General features: G+C 55.4%; 1 protein-coding gene and 1 long non-coding RNA gene across 4 annotated transcripts; one reads left to right on the plus strand and one right to left on the minus strand.

Moving 5' to 3' along the window:
• The first annotated feature begins 1,136 nt into the window (after positions 1-1,136).
• Positions 1,137-14,610, plus strand: SGCA (sarcoglycan alpha). Of its 2 annotated transcripts, none has more exons than XM_025440092.3 (10): positions 1,137-1,298; positions 2,397-2,516; positions 2,615-2,769; positions 2,923-2,995; positions 3,356-3,554; positions 3,953-4,115; positions 5,035-5,243; positions 5,451-5,477; positions 10,571-10,763; positions 11,033-14,610. In XM_025440092.3, exons 1-9 carry the CDS (start codon positions 1,262-1,264, stop codon positions 10,749-10,751), a joined length of 1,164 nt encoding a protein of 387 aa, XP_025295877.1. In that variant the 5' UTR covers positions 1,137-1,261; the 3' UTR covers positions 10,752-10,763; positions 11,033-14,610. The 2 variants fall into 2 exon arrangements, with proteins under 2 accessions (XP_025295877.1, XP_025295878.1); XM_025440093.3 differs by having other exon boundaries at positions 1,152-1,298; positions 12,521-14,610.
• LOC112655147 (uncharacterized) lies at positions 8,839-16,080 on the minus strand. Of its 2 annotated transcripts, XR_004818638.2 has the most exons (7): positions 15,766-16,080; positions 15,012-15,163; positions 12,459-12,606; positions 11,514-11,687; positions 11,225-11,374; positions 10,470-10,824; positions 8,839-9,815 (listed from the first exon to the last, which is right to left on the minus strand). It is a non-coding gene; the product is annotated as an uncharacterized LOC112655147 (long non-coding RNA). The 2 variants fall into 2 exon arrangements; XR_003133558.3 differs by lacking the exon at positions 8,839-9,815 and having other exon boundaries at positions 10,686-10,824; positions 11,514-11,601.
• Positions 16,081-18,852: the final 2,772 nt, after the last annotated feature.

Genomic DNA, 18,852 nt, shown 5'->3' on the forward strand with positions numbered 1-18,852 from the left:
GCTCTGAGTGAGAAGCCCCCAAAGAGAAGTGCATCCCTCCCCTTTGGGGTCAGCTGTCCCTACCCACCAGTGTGCAGGCTCCACGGGCCCAGCTTTCTGCCCCTCCCTGCCTCCTGCCCCACACTGCGCAGGCTCTGTAAATATGCGCAGAGTTCATGATGTTGTGGCTTCGTCACAAGGACTCACAAGGACATGAGAGGTGAGCACTATCTCTGCCACGTTGTAGTTGTAGGAACAGAGCCTAGAGAGGACAGCTGAGCTCTTCAAGGCCAACGTCTCCAGGGAGGGGTCAAGGTGGGAATTGCATCCAAGCTGGCGGGCCTCCAAGCCTGTGCCACCTCTTTTGCTCCCCTGTCTGCCTGGCTCATCCTGTCCAGGGCTGTCTCTCTTCCCAGACCTGGGGTACATGCCGAGCGTGATTGGTCTGGGGATGACAGCTGGGGAGGTGGGCAGCCAGCTGTTCTGTGTGCAGTTAAGGAGGCTGTCACTTAGTCCCCCCTACACCTGCTAGTTGCCAGGCCCGGTGCCAGGTCCGGGATGCAAGGATAATAAGGTTCCAGTCCACCCCACAGTGCTGTGCACTGTGGGACCCGGGGGGAGCCCAGCTCAGCCTAGTGGAGGAAGCCAGAGCAAAAAGGCTTCAGAGAGGAGAGGAGGCCTCTCTTGAGGCTTGCTAGGCAAGTGGCAGTTTGCTGGTCCCACGAGGGCAGGAAGGGAACTCCAAGCAGAGGGAAGGGCTTGTGCAAAAGACTGAGAGCATGGCAGATAGGGCGCTGCAGAGAGAGGCTGGGCAGGAGCCTGGGATGGGGTGTGTGTGTGTGTGTGTGTGTGTGTGTGTGTGGTTGGTTGGTTGGCAAGGGTGACAGGAGGGGATGCTGGACAGGATGGCCAGGTACGGGCAGGGTCTGAAAGCCACCAACAGCTGGGGACTTAGGGCAATAGGAGCCCTTAGTGTTTTCAGGGCTGACTTGGGGAGTCAGGTTGGTGGTTTAGAAAATGTTCTCTGGCCACTGCAGTGAAGGGGGGATCATTGGAGGGACCCTGTCATGTGAGGGGAGTGTCCACTCCAGATTCAGTGCCTGCTCTGGGGGGGAAGGGGAGGGACCCACTGGCAGAAGCTGGGGCCAGCTGCTCTGGGACACCTCCCTCTCCTCGTCCCTCCCTCGTCCCCTCCCTCGTCCCCTCCCACTCTGCCTCCCTCCCTCCTCCCCCCCTGCTCCTGTCTCTGTCACTCTCAGGGCCCGGGCAGGCTGGGGCAGCCATGGCAGCAGCACTAATCTGGATTCTTCTCCTTGTGGGCAAGTTGGGGCCTTCTTCTGGGATAGGCCCAGGACAAAGGGATGGGATTTAGGGGTGAAGAGGTGGAAATAGAGAGGCCCCTCAGGGGAGGGGTCTGGGGCAGGGGCCAGAGGACTTTGGGGTGTTCATGCTGTGTCCAGCGGGAGGCCCAGGGAAATGAGGCTGGACATGGGGCTCTGGTATGTGGGGGCCTGGGAGCTCTGACTGATGGTGTGTCTGAGGTCAAGGTGGGCCTGATGGCACAGGCCCGGAGTGTCGTTGGCCCTTTAATGGGCTGGCTGGTCTGCCTCCTTTCTAGGCTCAGGCTAAATTTGGCCTTGGGAGGGTGTGGGGGCCCGTTGGGGCAGGTCCTTCTCCTGGGGCTTAGGATCCCATTTGCTTAGCTTTTATTGGCTTCTCTTGTGGGCCCCTTTCCTGCTGTGTATTAGGGGAGTTGGAAGGGGTCCTAGAATGGCTACCCACCTTCCTCAAAAGTTCGTTCCGTGCCCCCCTCCCCTCCAGCCTCCCAGACACTCAGCATTCTTTTTTAAAATTTGTATTTATTAATTTTTTTTGAGAGAGAGAGGGTGACCAAGCATGCACAGGGAGGGAGGGTGGTGGGAGGGGCAGAGGGAGACGGAGAGAGAATCTTAAGCAGGCTCCATGCCTAGAGTGACAGAGCCCAACATGGGACTTCATCTTGAGACCCTCATCAGACCATGACCTGAACTGAAATCAAGAGTCGGATGCCTCACCCCCTGAGCCACCCAGGCACCCCTGACACAGCATTCTTTAGGGATTTTTTGCAAGTACCCTTAACATGCATACACACCCCCATACCCCACACACCCCCTAGCCAGATAGCAGTCCCTGCCTGGTGTGACCCCTTAAAGGGAGCTTAAAATGAGGACAGAGGGAGGTGGCTCCCATGAATCCAAACCAAACAAAGGTCAAGTCCTGTCACTGATCCAAGTGTGTGGCACAGCCAGGGCACCCCCTATCCTTTCCTGGAGGCCTCCCACCACTTCTCCTGTCTCTTAGGGGCACCAGGAACTTATCCTCTCCCTGCCCAGGACTAATGCTGATGTGTGGGTTTGGGGGTTGTGGGGTCCCCACAGGTCTCTTGGCAAGGCAAGGGGACACCGAGGCCCAGCAGACCACCCTGCAGCCTCTTGTGGGCCGTGTCTTTGTGCACACCTTGGACCGGGAAACCTTCCTGCATCTTCCTGAGCATGTTGGTGAGAGGGGTCTGAAGGGCATCGAGTGGGCTGCTGGTACCTGGCCAGGGGCTAGTGAAGCCTCCTATCACTTCTCCAACCCTCTTTCCTTCTACCAGATGTCCCCTCCACTGTCCCAATCACCTACCATGCCCACCTCCAAGGATACCCAGACCTGCCTCGGTGGCTCCGCTACACCCAGCGCAGCCCCCACCAGCCTGGCTTCCTCTACGGCACCCCCACTCCAGAAGATCGTGGGCGCCAGGTCATTGAGGTACCAGCAGGGACCCCAGTGGCTCTGTCCCATGTGGGCATCTGTGCCTGTCCATTTACATAATTTAGATGCCTCTAATTTGTGGGTATCTCAGTCCCCTCCTTGTTTCTCCCCTCAACCCATCCCTCCACCCTCTTCCCTCTACCCCATCAGGTCACAGCTTACAATCGGGACAGCTTTGACACCACCCGGCAGAGGCTGGTGCTGTTGATTGAGGACCCAGAAGGTACTACTAGCCCCACCGCACCCCTGCCCCACCTCTACCCCCTCAGTGCCCTTTTTGAGGGATTTCCCTTGGAAGGAGGGAAGGGGTGTGTGTGAAGGGGACACTCACAAGTGGGAATAGTCGGAGCAAGGCATCCTGGAAAGACTTGAGCTGTATTCTTGGCTGTTGTGCTGACAGTCTGTGGGGCCTTGGGAAGTTGTTGAAGCTGTGGGCAGGGCTTTTGGGGCCTGTGAGGGATGGGAAGTTAGGGAGTAAGGAAGGAGTCTGATGGGGCCTAGGGAGGAGCTCGAATGGGGCGAGTCTTGGGAAGGATCCATGCAGTACTCCGTGCAGCCTCAAGTGCCAACCTGGCACTTCCAGGCCCCCTGCTGCCATACCAAGCTGAGTTCCTGGTGTGCAGCCATGATGTGGAGGAGGTGCTGCCCTCAACGCCTGCCAGTCGCTTCCTCACATCCTTGGGAGGGCTCTGGGAACCAGGGGAGCTCCAGCTACTCAACATTACCTCTGCCTTGGACCGTGGCGGCCGTGTCCCCCTTCCCATTGAGGGTCGCAAGGAAGGGTAAGTGTGTGACCCAGGAGGGCTTTCTGGAGGAGGTGGCGGCAGCTGGCCTTCCAGGTGGTGGGGCATGGAGCACCTTCGTGCACCTTCACACCCAAATGTATCTCCCAGTGTCACATCACTGTCCACTTTCCTCCAGCCACCCCTTCATCTTTTTGCCCTTCCTGGGCCCAAACCGTAATTACCCTAAATTCTATACTCCCTGATATCCCATGAGGACATAAAAGATCCAGCCATCAAAAGACATTCCTCGGAGTGTTAGGCCTCCTAGAAGACTGGGGTGCTCTGTGTACTCTCATCATAACCCAGGTCTCAGAAGTGGCCCTGTAACCCCAAATCTCCAGTGCCCAATGGCACCCCCTCCCAGTATGCTAACCGTGGCTTCTATCTGGGCCCAGGGTTTACATCAAGGTGGGATCTGCTTCACCCTTCTCCACCTGCCTGAAGATGGTGGCATCTCCTGACAGCCACGCTCGCTGTGCCCAGGGTCAGCCTCCACTTCTGTCCTGCTATGACACCTTGGCACCTTACTTCCGTGTTGACTGGTGCAATGTGACCCTGGTGAGGAGGGATCCTGGCTCCGGGGGCGGGGGATAGGGCATCGCAATCTCCTCCGTACCCCTCTTCCCACTCCATCTCTATTCCTGTTTCTTTCTCTGATTACACACACACACACACACACACACACACGCACGCACGCACGCACGCACACTGAAGTTCCATCTCATCCCATAAGGGGGCGACAGAGTCCATAATCCAGAAAAGGGCTCTCCAGGTCCAGAAGTCTCAGATGGGCCCAACCCAGCAGCTAGAACCATCACTTCCATAGGGCAGTTCCAAAAATCCTTTTCCCACCACTGGACACTCTGGGACAGTTCTGTCTGCTTCCTTCTAAGGTGTCACCTAGCAAATCTGCCTGCGACAAGGAAAAGATAGCTCTCACTCCCAAGTTACAAACCAGAGATGCTCACTACTGCTTTTTGGGATATTGAGCACAATTATCTGAGGATCTGGGGTCCTTAGAGACCCTGACTCCCCAGTCTGGGAACCCCTAGAGTCCTCTGTTCAACTCAATCAACAACATCTTTGAGCACTCGCCATGGGCGAGGCACTATCCAATCAAAATGTTTTACCCTCACCACCCACCGTCCCAGAGACAGGTACCACTATTACCATTGACTTTACAGGTGAGGGAGAGGAGTCACCTGGAGGTAAGTCATCCAGCACAGCATCTGTCTGAATCAGGATTCAAACTTACACAGTAGGGCCTTAGAGGTATGCTCTAACCATTGTACAGACCTGCCTCTCCTCGACCTTCTCTCTGGGGTCCTAGTCCAGTGCTTGTCCTCCTAACTCGCCCAAGCTGGGGGAGGCAGGCAGAAGGAAACCCTGTGGTTGTATGGGTCACCCCTGCCCTGGCCCCCGGGGGTCTCTGTGTCCAGCCAACTGCTGCTAGTTTAGCCCTGGGCTCTCTGAGCAGGTGGATAAGTCAGTACCAGAGCCTGCAGATGAGATGCCTACCCTAGGCGATGGGATCCTGGAGATTGACCCATTCTTCTGCCCACCTACTGAGGCCACGGCCCGAGACTTCCTCACTGACGCACTGGTCACCCTCCTGGTGCCACTGCTGGTGGCTCTGCTTCTCACTCTGCTGCTGGCCTACATCATGTGCTGCCGGCGAGAGGGACAGTGAGTATGGGGGACAGAGGGTGGGGAGGGTACTGTGGCTGGTGCTCACATCCATGGGACTCCTTGTGGCACTTGTGCTCCCTGGGGACACAGACCCCCTCAGGGAGCGGAGTCCTCAGCCAGGAAAGAAGTGGGGACCTCTTGCCTGGCCTGGCACCAGGAGGGGGTTGCGGATAATAACTATTACCCTCCCTCACTTTTCCACAGGCTGAAGAGAGACCTGGCCACCTCTGAGTGAGTAGGGGAAAGCTGGGGGCTGGGTGGGAGCACCCCTAGACTCCATGAGCAGCGCAGACAAGCACAGATTACTCTGGGATGATGGGAGCCATGCCTGGCCTCTGAGCTCCAGCTCTGGGCTGGCTGATTGCTGTACCTGATCTATCCTGGCCTGGCCTTCTCATTTGCTGGTCTCCATAAAGGACCCTAATCTGGGATGGGGCATGGGAAGGGACCCAGCCGGGTGTGGGGGCCTGCTGCCACCCTGGGGGGGAGAGGGTTTGAGAAGCAACTTGAGGGTGCGTGCCCACACACATGCACAACATGTGCACACACGCACACACATACACTTCACTGAGTCAGACACTATGTATGGTTCCAGGCTGGGTTATGCCACACAATCAGTGGGACGCTCTCTGGCCCTGGTTTCTCCATGTGATGTCATATGCTTTCAATTCCTCCAGCCCTGGCCAAATCCATCTTAGTCTTTCGCTCAGGTTTCCACACCCTCCCCACCAAGCCAGCTTTACCTTTCCCCTGTCCCAAGCCTCCTTCCACTCCCCTTCCCTTGAACCCCAAAGATTCCAGGAGGCAGGTATGAGATAAGTTAGGCTCCTTTTATTCTCACCGCACTGAGCCTGTGGCGGGCCTGGCACCCTGCCTCCTCCTTGCCTGGCCTGCCCTGTTACTTGCGGTGGCATTTGGCCACCCTGTGAACCCCCTTGGGTAGCCGCTTGTGCCCCCTTTGGGAGCCCGCTAGCAACCTGCGCTGCCCAGGCCGGTGCTGCCCAGGCCGGCGCTGCCCAGACCGGCGCTGCCCAGACTGGCGCTGTCTCTGGATCCTGAACTTGAACTTGGAGGCAAACTTCTTGCCCATGCGGAAGGAGCCTGAGGCCCCCTTGCCAGTCACCTGCTTGAGAATGCCCTTGTCCACCAGCCCCTTGAGCACTCGCTTGAAGCGCCAAGCATTCCGGGTCATGTTGTAGCCCATGGTGGCGACCGCCTTCTTCAGGGTGGCTAGAGTCACAGGATTGTGCATCCCCTTGTCCTCCATGACCCCCAGGATCACCTTGGATATGCTGGGCTTCCGGTGGGCTTTGGTGCTGGTGCAGTGCCCATTCTCGCTCTTGCTGGGGGTCCCAGATACGCTGGCCTGCCGGCTCGCACCCTGCACAGTGTTTGAGATCACAGGTGCAGATGGGGGTGGTACCAAAGTGTCTTTCTGCATCTCTCCCTGGGGCGGGTGGAGGGAACTAGGCGCAGGGACCTCCAGGGTGGCGGCTGGAAGTCTCTACTGGGTGGCTCTTCCGTGGGTGAGGCAAGTCTCTGTTCCTGGTTCCCTCGGAGCCTTCCCCTGGGTGGCCAGAGGAGGACCAGGGATGATTACCCTCAGCTGGCCTCAGCAGACTTGTGTCTCAGGTGCAGGGGGTGGCAAGGTTATCTCTGCAGTGACCTCAGGGGGACATTGTGAGGCCACTAGAATCCTGCGAGGGTCACAGTGGTCCCATTGTTCCCATCTGGGAGGTGTGCACGGAAGTTGACAGATAGTGTGGGCATCTGACAAGTCAGGTGCCCCAGGAAGAAGGGCTGAGGCTGTGTGGGTGGATGGGTGGACCCCACATGGCGTGTTGATGCAGGCGCATGTGTGTTTAGAAGTGTATTCATTGGCTGATTTCAGGGTATTCTGAGACCCCAGGGTTGGTTGTGTGTGTGTGTTTTTGTTTTTGTTTTTTAGATTTTATTGATTTATTTATTTGAGAGAGAGAGAGAGAGAGAGCGCGCGCTGGGTCGGGGAGCAGACAAGCTGACTCTGCACTGAGCGTAGAGCCTGACACAGGGCTCGATCTCAGGACCCCGAGATCATGACCTGAGCTGAAATCAAGAGTCAAGCACTTAACCAACTGAGCGCCCAGCCACCCCCCTGAGACCCTCCATTTTAAACCTGCCATCTCAACCCACTGGGTTGAAGAATACAAACATTTGTAGAATCAGACTTATACCAACATTTATGAATTTTTTACGGGGGTAACATTTTCCAGAGTGAACAAAAATGTAATTCCTTGATCTCCCTAGGTCAATTTGATTCCTTGGTCACTTTTGATCAGAAAACAGTGGAAAGGCTCTGCTTTGGTTGTTTTTTGTTTGTTTGTTTGTTTTTTCATTTTTATTTGATAGAACTTTTTCCCATTGGGATGAGTGATTTTCCATGTAAGTTTTTCAAGGAACATTTTATTCCTCAATTTTTTTGGCCTGTGCCAAATTTGATCAATTACATCTTCTGCCATTGTGGAAATTCTCTTCTGAGCAGTTATTTCCATCATGGCCAGCTTTCCTGGCTTGGTTTGGCAGCTCTGAAGCTATCAGGAAAATCTGCTTCCTCCATCAATGTTGAACCAATTACCAGGTTTACCATGTGCCACATTAGCCCTTGATGGTTTGGATTTTGTGTTGATTTATTTCTACAAATTCAATTTTTTTTTTTTTTTTTGCTTGTTCAGTGTCTGCTGTTTTCCAAATTATCCACACATTGTGATTCTATTGCCTGTATCAGAGCGTGCTGGTCAGAAAGTCCTCCAGCCTGACCCTCTTCTGTGGTCTATGTGTCAGAGACAGGGCTCGACGGGTGTGTGTTGGTGGTGGGGAGAGTGTGCGTGCATGCATGTGTGTGTGTGTGTGCGTGTGTGTAGGAATGCCTGCCTATTCATTTTCGGCTGCCCAAGTGCTGATGTGGAAGGCAACAGTGGGTCTGGCTTCTGCTCCTGCTCTGGAAAAATGTCCCGGGAACATTTTCCACCTGTGTGTGTTGCCAGAGTAATGAGATCCAGATGCAGGGCTGGGGGCGAGGGGGAGTCGTGAGGGGGGGGCATTAACTAAGAGCCCTTCCCCTGCCAGGGCATTACCTGTCTGGCTGCCTCTAGTCCTAAGCATCCATATGCTGCTTGCTTCCTTTCTCTCTCAGCCTCCCCTTGCCTGGGAATGGAAAATTGTGTTTTGGACAATTGTGCTTGCCAAATTCCAGACTCAAGAGCTCATCTTGATCCTCCCCTGGCCTTAGAGGGTGACTCCACCTCCTCCCGCCAACCAGACAGGACTTGGTCCTACTCCCCCCAGGAGGAATGTGGCCCATTCAGCACGAAGCTAGCCAGTCTGACCTGTAGTCTAATCTCTTGGGCTCTAGCTGCTATTGGTGTCTTTAGAGACTTGGACTGGGGTGGGGATCATGGCCCCTTCCCCATTTGATCAGTAACCCAGAGGCAAGTGGGGTAGCTTCCACCCTGCCCGGGGCCCCTACTCCTTTAAGGAAACTAATATATATATATATATTATATATATATATATATATAATATATATATATATATATATAGCACAAGCTATATAAAGAGCACAAGCAGGGGGAGGGGCAGAGGGAGACGGATAAGCAGGCTCCCCACGGAGCAGGGAGCCCAATGATATGGGGCTCTGGGGCTCCATCCCAGGACCCTGAGATCTAAACCAAAGGCAGACACTTAACTGATTGAGCCATCTAGGCACCCCTCTTTTTTTTTTTTTTTTAAGATTTTATTTGTTTTGAGAGTTGGGTGGGCAGAGGGAAAGAAGAGGGAGAGAAGCAGACTCCTGGCCGAGCAGGAGCCTGACTTGGGCTCAATCTCAAGACCCTGAGATAATGATCTGACCCAAAATCAAGATTGGGATGCTCTACTGACTGAACCACCCAGGTGCCCCAAGGAAAACTAATTCTTATTGTTTGTGATGAAGAGTCCCTGCTATTTCTCACCTGGCAACCAGGTAATCTAGGAAAATATCTCCAGGCTGGACCCACAAATGTGGGTGGATTCATGTAAAGGGGCTTGGAAACATCCCTTTACTAGAGGTCAAGCACATCAGTGGGCCTACTATAATAAAATAACGCTGATGATGATTATAGCAACGTTGGCCTTCCTATAATATTAGCTACCACTTGCTATGATGCTGACCAGGAGTGTTTTTTCCTGTATTAACTCATTTAATATGCACAAAAACTGCATTACGATGGAGGAAATAGTGGCACAGAGAAGTTAAGTGACTTGCATAAAATCACACAGCCAGTAAGTAGCAGGACTCACATGTATATTCAAAGCAAGTGCTGATGTTGGGTTACACCGTGCTACCCTACTTCTCAGAATGAACAGAAGCTTGCCCCAGGCAGCAGAAGGCAAGCTCCTCAGGATCTCAAATGAGAATGAGGCTGAGCTTTCTGAGAAGACAGAAGCAAGTCTCCTTTCTGACATGAGAGCTCAGAAAGGGCTTTCTGACGGCCACAGGGATTTCAGGCCCACTGAGGGCAGATCCCGGGGTCGGCCTCATGGAGTTTTGATCTGGAATAAAGCCAGAGAGCAAAGACTTGGTGTCCAGAGCTAGTCAGTGGTGGGGGGCAGGCTGGGGAGGGGTGGGAGAGGGCCGGGTACAAAGGCCAGGGAGGCTAGATGGGAGGAGCCAGAAGATGAGACCACGGAGGCATGGCAGGAAACAGCCCGGGAGCCAGAGGAGGAGGTGGGAAGAGATGGAGGGGGAAGTTTGCCAGACTAAGAGGGATGAGGCGGGGAAGACTGGATGGTCAATGGTAGGAGAGAGTATTTGGGGAGGGAGCTGAATGCTGGAAGGGACCGGGAAGGTGATCGGAATATAAACCCCAGCAAACGCCGGCCTCTGGAAATAGCAATCCACTGCGGGTACCTATTCATGGCTGGCACCTCAGGAGTTCTTAGCAGGCACCAGGCACTTCTCTAAACATTTTTCTCATTTAATTCCCACCACAGTGCTAGGAGGCAGATTCTAGCATTATGTCCATCTTACAGTTGAGGACACTGAGGCACAGAGTGGTTCAGCAACTTGCCAGGGACACACAGCTTGGAATCCAGGCTGGCTGTGCCCACAGCCTATGCCTCCTCACTGGACACTGAGCTGGCACCAAAGACCTTCCTTGTTTGTCTTCCCCTCACCCGTCATGTGTGTGAGTTTCCCCTACATACCAGGTGGGGAGGGACTGCAGGGTGGCTCAGAGGCAGTGCCGCGCCGAGCCTCAGCGGAGTTGGCTCCCGGGACTGACGACTGTGCCGGCCCGTGCCCCCAGCATCCAGATGGTCCACCACTGCACTATCCGCGGGAACACAGAGGAGCTGCGGCAGATGGCATCCAGCCGCGAGGTGCCCCGGCCCCTCTCCACGCTGCCTATGTTCAACGTGCGCACGGGCGAGCGGCTGCCTCCGCGAGTGGACAGCGCCCAGGTGCCCCTCATCCTGGACCAGCACTGAGGGGACATGCAGGTGGGTCTGGCGGAGTGGTGTCAGCCTCATATCTGGGAACAGCGTGGCTCCTGTCTGGGGGCTGGGGCCGATGGTGGGGAAGGGGAGGTCAAAGAGAGGGGTCAGCAGACCCTCCTGCTCCTCTGAGGCAGCCGTGAGGGTTGTTCCGCAGGGCCAGGGCTATGTCCCCGCCCCCCATGCCAAATGGTCGGAGGGCTGGGGTGGGGACGAGGCAGGAGGACCAAGGCCTGGGCATCACAGCCCCTCACCCCCTCCCTCTGCTGTTCCAGTTCCAGCCCCGGCCTCCTCTGCCTCTCCCTGCCTCCCACAGAGCAGCTGACCCACAGCCACATCCTTCCTCAGGATTCTGGCTCCTGGCCTGATGGCCCCCAGGCTTGGAACAAGCAGAGAGATGGTGGCAGGGGAAGGTGAGGGGGTTGAGGGTCAAGACCCCTGGAATAAAGAGCTGCAGCTCTGCTCACCTGTTGTTACCGGCGCCTTCTTCTCAGCAGCCTCCGACTGGCACTTGCTGCCTCAGTTTCCCTTTCTGCCTTCTGGGAGCCCTCAGAGTCAGCCAGGGGCTACCAGCCTGCCCTTTGGACTCTGGGCATTTTGCTGTTTTCTCAACCTCTCTGGAAGAAAGAGGGAAGGACCTGCTATCTGTGGCCCTGGTCTTATTCCTCCAACAGAACCTGACAGTGAGGGATTACTGGTCATCATCCCCATTTTATAGAGGAGGAGACCGAGGCCCAGGGAGAGTAAGCAACTTACCTAAGGTCACAGAGCAAGCAAGTGGCAGAGTTTGGCTCAGAACCTGGTGTGCCCACCTCCATGCTGCCTTCTGGAGGGCTGAAGGATTCTGGAAGCAATAGGTCCAGGCTCTTACTTAACTAGATCCCGGAGGGGAAGGATCCCCTTTGTAACTCATGCTATGAGGGGTCCAGTCTGTACATGGAGAGAGGGGTCAGGATAAGTGACCCTGAATGCCTCGGCTCAATGACCCCTTATTGGTGGGCCTCCCCAGGGGTCAGGCAGAGGTCAGAGGACACCGCATGACCTGGAACTTTTGTTGAGCTGAGTGTCACCAGCTTGGTCCTGGAGAGCTCCGCTGGCTAGGAAGAGGCCCTGGCTTGTTTCTCCCAGGTGGTTATATCTGCACCAGACCAGTTGGGCCCCTGCCCACTGACATTCTGAGCCACACCCAGTCTCACATCTGACCACTCCCTTGGGAGGACAAGCCAGATTTAGGCCCAAGAAGGGACCCAGAAAAAGGAGGCATAGCAGAGGAACAAGGACTTAGGGTCTAAGTCTCAGGCCCCTGGATCTGGGGGGCAACTCCAAGAAAATCCAAACCAGGACAAGAAAACTTTATGGTGACCTCGAAATCTCTTTTAGAGTTCAACCCACCTGGCCTGGGATCCACCCACTGTCCTGGAGCTGACTCTCAACTATCCCTCTCCTTCCCCCAAGGGGGTGGTAGAGATGGGCAGCTGCATGTGGAATTTTTCCTTACCTGGAGATAGGGGCCCAGGCTTGGGGCTGATAGAGAAGGCAGCCCCCAGTCTTAAGCAGGGAGGGCGGGTTCCTGGGCCAAGGACCCTTGAGGACGGCTAAGTTTCTGAATATCACATCCGGGTGTTCAGAAATGTACGGGCAAGGGGGTGGTGAGCGTCCCCTCAGACCCCTCCCCTTTCTTTCATTCCCCGGAATCCCCACCTTCACGTGTGTCCTGAATCCATCCACTTCTCATGGCTTCCACTCTCGTCTTCCCGGTGCAGCTCCAGGATCTGGCTCCTGGGCCCCTGCAACAGCGCCCTTGCCTTCCTGCCCTCCAGTCTCAGCTCCAGCAGGAGCCAGGCCCATCCTTTGAGAAGAAAGATCAGGACATCTCACCCTCCACCCCTGCAGCTTTTAACTCTCCAACGCCTTCTGGTCACACTGAGAGTAAGACCCACACACTTGACCCAGGCCTGCTGGCCCTGCCCAGCCCTCTGACCTCATTCCTACTCTTCACACGCCCACTGCAGCCACACTGCCTCGTTAACTCGCGCCTGCTTTGGGGGCCTTTGCCCATGCTGTTCTCTCTGCCGGGATCCCCCTGTCCCCTCCACACCCCACCCACACAACTCCCCCCATCGCAGTTGTCCTGGTCTTTGCCCAAATGGTAGCTCCTCAGAGAGCCCCTTCCAGCTCCCCTGTTTCCAGAGCACTGTGTACCCTCCCTGTGCCTTATTCTAGGCTGGCTTCTTACCCTAGATATAAGCTCCACCTCCAGATATAAAATCCAGGAGGGCAGGATTCTGTGCGCCCACTGTGGATGGGGGCGCTGGGGTGCCTGCACATAGCAGGTGCTCAGGAAAGATGTTTGGAGGGGGTACTCTGGTCTCGGTGTGCTCAGAGCTCTTAAGAAAGTTGTTCCTCCTTTCTGGGCAAAGAAGGTGCCCAAGGCCATCGCTAGCACTTCTAACATTATGTTCCTGTCACCCTGCCTGCTGGGCATCCCACACCTGTTAGTTAGTTAGTTAGTTAGTTAGTTAGTTAGTTAGTTAGTTAGCTGTTAGTTAGTTATCCCATAAGCATCTGTGGAGGCAGGCACTTGGGAGGTGCTCAGTAGATGTTTTAGACTGAGTGCCTGTTGGGGTGGCCACCCCCTAACCACATGTGTCCTCTGACAAGACAGTGCCTCTGTCTCTTCGTTTCCTCCTTTGCCTTGAGGCCCCTCATCTGGCCGAAACTTGGAGCTGCACAGAATGTGCTCAGGCCAGAGGCTCTAGACTGCCAGGCTGCTCTCCCGGGGTGCTCTTCCTCGATCGCTGCCCCCTTGAGGCAGGGGCTGCCCTCTCCTGGTCTCTGCGCTCCTGCCCAGGTAGCCAGGGCTGGGAGAGTTCCTCAGCCAGCCCCTTGCTTCCCTCTGCTGCCTGGCTTTGCCTTGACATCTTGGCTCCGAGGAGCACACGGGAGCCTGGCTGCTGGCCTGGGAGGAAGCAGCCCAGACAAGTAGCTGGGAGGATGGCGTGACTGCAGAGGACACTGAGCCGTGCCCAGGCACATGCACGCGCACACCCAGGCGCCCCTGGCAGCGCGTGGCAAAGGCACTGCCGGACTCAGCACCTCTCCTCTCGCTGAGGGATGAGGCTCATGCCTCACAGAGCAGTCACGCCCCACAGTCTATAGCCAAGGAAAAATAGCCACAGTGTCCCCCGCCCCACCGAGATTCAGCTACATGCCCTGCCCCACCCTTGGCTCCTCCAGTCCCACAGCAAGCGCTACCCTGCGATCTAGTGTGGAGGGGCCCCTACCTTCACCCTAAACAGAGCCCCATGGTGGCCTGACCCTAGACGTTCCCTCAACATCTCAGTCTGGGAGGAGGATCCATGTCTGAGTGAGAACACAGAGCCCTGCCCCATGGGGCCTGTGTCTCCCTGGCTCTTCACACACGCACACACACATACAGCATTTATAGGGTGTGTTTGTTGGGATTTGGGCTCAGAGTGAGCAGGACTCAAATCATGGCTCTGACAGCTCGTTTACTCATAAGACATTAATCATAACTGCCTGGGGGCTGTTGGGAGGATTTGTGAGCCCCGGACGAGTGCCTGGCATCTGGCAGCTCCTGAGAAAGGAGACATTATTACGTAGGAACTCTTGAGTGACCACTCCCAAGCCAGAGGCCCATAGGGTCCCCCTGCCCACTAAGATCCAGATTAAGTGAGCTCCATTTACATTCTGTGCCCTGTGAAGGCTTCATGCTCTCCCTGTGAGTTTGGAGTGGAGGCTGAAATTTCCATGTTTCCTGGCACTGGTCTGCTGGCCAGTGAAATGAAATTTTGGGATATGTGGGTTAAATAAAATATGTTATTACAATTAACCTTGCCTGTTTCTTTTTTGTTGTCTTAATATGGCTGTTAGAAAATGAAAAATCATGTCCGTGGCTCGCATACTATCTTTACTGAACAGCGCCCGTTTCACAGCTCTTCCTTTATCTCCACTCCAGATCAACCCAAACCCAGAACTCGGCCTCTTTCCTCACTTTCTCCAGAACCACCTGCTGGTACCAGACCTCTATGCATGCATGAGTTTTCCAAAGCCTTGAGGAGTTGCAGGGGGTGGGAGGTGGCACCACAACAGTGAAGACACTTAGAACTTGAATGTGTGGTCTTCTGGTTCTAAAATGTGCTTTGGTCCCCATCCCGCCCCATTCTCCTTTTCCTCCCACTGCCTTATGCAGAGAAAACCTCACTCTCCCCCCCCTGCACACACCAAACTCACCTCCCTCCAGGCCTTGCTGTGCACGTGCTCTGCAAAGGCGTTGAAATCTCTGTGTGCAGAAGGGTCTGATTACCCTGCTAGATCAGGGCCATCTTTCTTCCCGGGTCTTGCCTCGCAATCCGTGGACATCTCTTTGCTCTACTTGGTACCCTCTGGAGCACATACCAGGAAGAGGACAGAGACACAGTGCTCATCCTTGAGAGGGCTCCACTGGCCCTGGCACTTTAGGGTGGTGGTCCCCCACACCCACCCACTCCTGATTTTTCCTCAACTCCTCCCTGTTCAGCTGCCCCCACCCATCTGCAGGCCCTCCTATGTCCTCTGTCACACCTATGCCCACACACGTCCCTACTGCTAGACCCTTACCTTCTCAGTTCACAGAGCATCTCCTCTGCTGCTATATGTGTGTGGAAGCGGTCCTCATATATGCAGACCCCCCCACTCACCCATCCCCAGCACACCTGTACGCGTGTGGGGCCCCTCTGACCACAGACACACTTGTTTATGAGGCAGCAGAGAGTGAGACACATTCTCATGCACACAGGGATGTCTGGGTGGCATCCACCTCACCCATTCACACAGCCTCCCACACTCACAGTCCCCAAGCAGCTTTCCACTGTGGGTCCTGGTTTTGAGCACAGCCCCACATTAACTCTCCTGTTCTGCACACAACCCCACAGACCCCCACCATTGCCTGAGGCTCCTGTACTCCAGCTCGGCGGCTGCCCCCAACCTCTCCCCTCCCCAACCTCACCCATATCCATCCAGGAAAGTCTTGAAGGCTCTGGGGCAGCGGAGGGTGAAGAGCTGACCCAAAAAAAGGAGGATGCCATATTTCAGTCATAAAAAAATCCTGCCAGGAGATGGACTCATACCACAGAAGGGACTCGGGATTCTGAGAAAGCGGCAAAAATAAAAAATCCAGATGAAACCTCCTTCCTTTCTAGAATTTTCCATCTGAAGTTGCCTGAGAAATCAGCCCTAGGAATGCGGCCCATCTCCTCAGAAAGGAGACAGAAGTGAGTTCCGGGGAGCAGCAGTGGAACAGCCGGCGCCATGCCACCATGCAGGGGGCAGCCAGGGCCTGGGGGAGCGGGTCTGGGCAGCTCTATTTAGGGCAGCGGTGATGTCAGCAGAGAGGAGGGCTTGAGTTGGGAATGTGGTACAATGGCCCCTTTGTCCCCCTCCCCTCCTGTCCTGCACACACACTGAAACCACATTCTGGCCTCGTACCACATGACACAGGCTCAGAGCTGCCCAGCACACCCCTGCCACACACGGCGTCACCTCATATGCCCTCATATGCGTGTGTGTACACACCGTGCACACACATACACTTGTGTCTCTGTGTGTACATTCGTACCTATATAGTAAGAGACATACTCACTCGTGTGTCTAGAGACGCGCTGCCCAATGTGGTGGCCACTAGCCACTTGCGGTTCTTAAAACTATTACAGTTAGGGACCCCTGGGTGGCTCAGCAGTTGAGCGTCTGCCTTCAGCTCAGGGCGTGATCCTGGGGTCCTGGGATCGAGTCCCACATCGGGCTCCCTGCAGGGAGCCTGCTTCTCCCTCTGCCTGTGTCTCTGCTTCTCCCTGTGTGTCTCTCATGAATAAATAAACAAAATCTTAAAGAAAATTAATTACAGTTAAATGCAATCAAAAATTGAGTTCTTCAGTGGCACACCCATGTGTGGCTAGTGGCTATGGTATGGGACAGCATAGGGAGAGTGCGCTTCCAGGTTGCAGAAAGCACTGGCCTAGGGCCTTCCACGCTGTCTGCTCTCCCACATGAGCTGGTTTTCATTGCTCCTCCTCTCACGCCTGCTCACTCTGGTTCACACAGGCACCCACCGCTCCCTGAAAGCCCCCCCTTCCTACCTCACGTTCTCACTGTCGTCTCCCCAGTCTCCAAGCGGGGCCCGGTGCTCAGCCCTGCATGGCACACTGGTCTCTGGTCTCAGTCAGCCCTGCTGGGCCTGGAGGACACAACAGGGAACTGCGAAAGCATAAAACGGTGCAACGGTGTCTACTGTTAAGACTAAAATTAATTCTGTAGATGTGGAGACCTGTGGAAATTCAGAGGGGACAGACCAGGCCTGGGGTGGGCGGGCCAATGAGGAGGTAGAGGAAGAGGCATCAAGAAAGGCCTGGAAGTGGAAAGTGTAGTACACACCTGGGATTTGTGGTCACCTTTTTGGCTGGTGTGACAGGTGTGGGCAAGGAAGGGGACAGTGAGAAGGGACAGGTGGGTAGCAGCCAAGTAGAGCCTTGGTTGCCCCCAGGAGGCGAGGTGCAGCAGAGGATGGGCTAAGTCAGCGCAGAGCCCTCTCCTGCCCCCGCACCCCGGGGCTGGAGGCCTGGGTAGATGGGCCTCATCACCACCCAGCAGTTGCCACACAGGTCGGGTAGTTTGCATATGAAGAAACCTTCATTTATTTGTCATAATTTCTTAACCACTTGAGACAAATTCCCTTTCTACACTGTCCAGATTGTGGTAGAAGTGCTAATGATGAATTATTAAAAGCCACAATTAATCTTCATGACCGCTTGATGAGAGCAATGGCGTTAGCATTGCTGACGGTGGCCTCTCTGACTCTGTTTCTCTGAGACTCAAGGGAGGGATATGGGCCTTTCCTCCTGCCTTTGAGATTTAGGCCCCGAGACCTTGGGTGGGTGGGTGGGGGCACAGCTTCAACTTCTCCCTGTCTCCAGGTCTCCGGGTACCTGGTCTACTCCAGACTTCCAACTCTCTGGAGACCTCTGTGTCCCCAGTGACTGCTCACTGCTGTCCCCCTTCCCTGAGCCTGGGGAGCTGACCAGTCAGCTGGGGGGTGCTCAGGTTCTCAGGCAGGCAGGAGGGAAGGGCAGGCAGAAGGGGAGGCAGAAGGGAAGGGAGGGAGATAATGAGGCAGAGGAAGTAAAATTTTTTTTAAAGGGATAAGGAATGGGCAGGATGCAGGGAATGGGAAGAGTGACCCTCCAGGCCACTCTGCACGGAGGGATTATGAGGACTTAGAAGGCCAAGAGCGACCTGGTACATACCCCGCAGGGTCAGGGTCAGGGTCAGGGTCTGTTGCCTGCATGACAACACCCTGTAAGTGCCTGACTGCAGCTCTCCGAGGGCCCTGGGGAAGCTCTTCTGAGGGCAGGTCTGCTGCCTCCCCCTTTCCCTGGGACAGAAAGGCCAGAGCCCTTCCTTTCCTCTCTCAGGCCCTCAGGGCAGGCTCAGCGACCCTTCTTGAACTGTCCTGCTTCTTGCTCTTTTGGGGGAGCTCAGAGTGAGCCCTGAGGAGGGAGGAGAGGCCAGATGACCCTCTATGTTTGCCCAGGGAGAGGCCCTGCTGAGAGGCTTCCAGGTACTCCTCACCAGCCCCACCCTCTGTCAGCCATGCGTGGGACTCCCAGTGCCCGCTGGGCGGTGCCTTCCACCCTACCCCCAACCCTGCAGGGTACCCACAGCTGCACAGAACAAGAGCAGTGTCAGTGATGTTAATGGAGAGTAGGCCTGAGGTTTGGGCAGCCAAGGATCTGAAAGGAGGCATGTGCACAGGTGCGTGCTGCTGCACATGGGAGTGGCCTGTGTGGCACTGTAGGGAAGAAGGCATTTGGGAGACTCGCCAGGAAGACTGCATGAGGGAGGGGGAAAGGGTCAAGGCATAAGAATGGCAAAAGGGGGCACCTGGGTGGCTCAGTGGTTGAGCATCTGCCTTCAGCTCAGGGTGTGATCCTGGGGTCCTGGGATCGAGTCCCGTATTGGGATCCCGGTGGGGAGCCTGCTTCTCCCTCTGCCTGTGTCTCTGCCTCTCTCTGTGTCTATCATGAATAAATAAATAAAATCT

The sequence above is a fragment of the Canis lupus genome, chromosome 9 (assembly GCF_003254725.2).
Source record: "Canis lupus dingo isolate Sandy chromosome 9, ASM325472v2, whole genome shotgun sequence".
Classification (NCBI taxonomy): Eukaryota; Metazoa; Chordata; class Mammalia; order Carnivora; family Canidae; genus Canis; species Canis lupus.

Excerpts from the sequence above, each read along its gene's own strand:
- SGCA (XM_025440092.3), top strand. The coding sequence starts at position 1,262 with ATGGCAGCAGCACTAATCTGGATTCTTCTCCTTGTGG. Across the intron at positions 4,116-5,034 it reads ACTGGTGCAATGTGACCCTG|GTGGATAAGTCAGTACCAGA; the intron begins GTGAGGAGGGAT and ends CTCTCTGAGCAG. Across the intron at positions 5,478-10,570 it reads AGAGACCTGGCCACCTCTGA|CATCCAGATGGTCCACCACT; the intron begins GTGAGTAGGGGA and ends CCGTGCCCCCAG.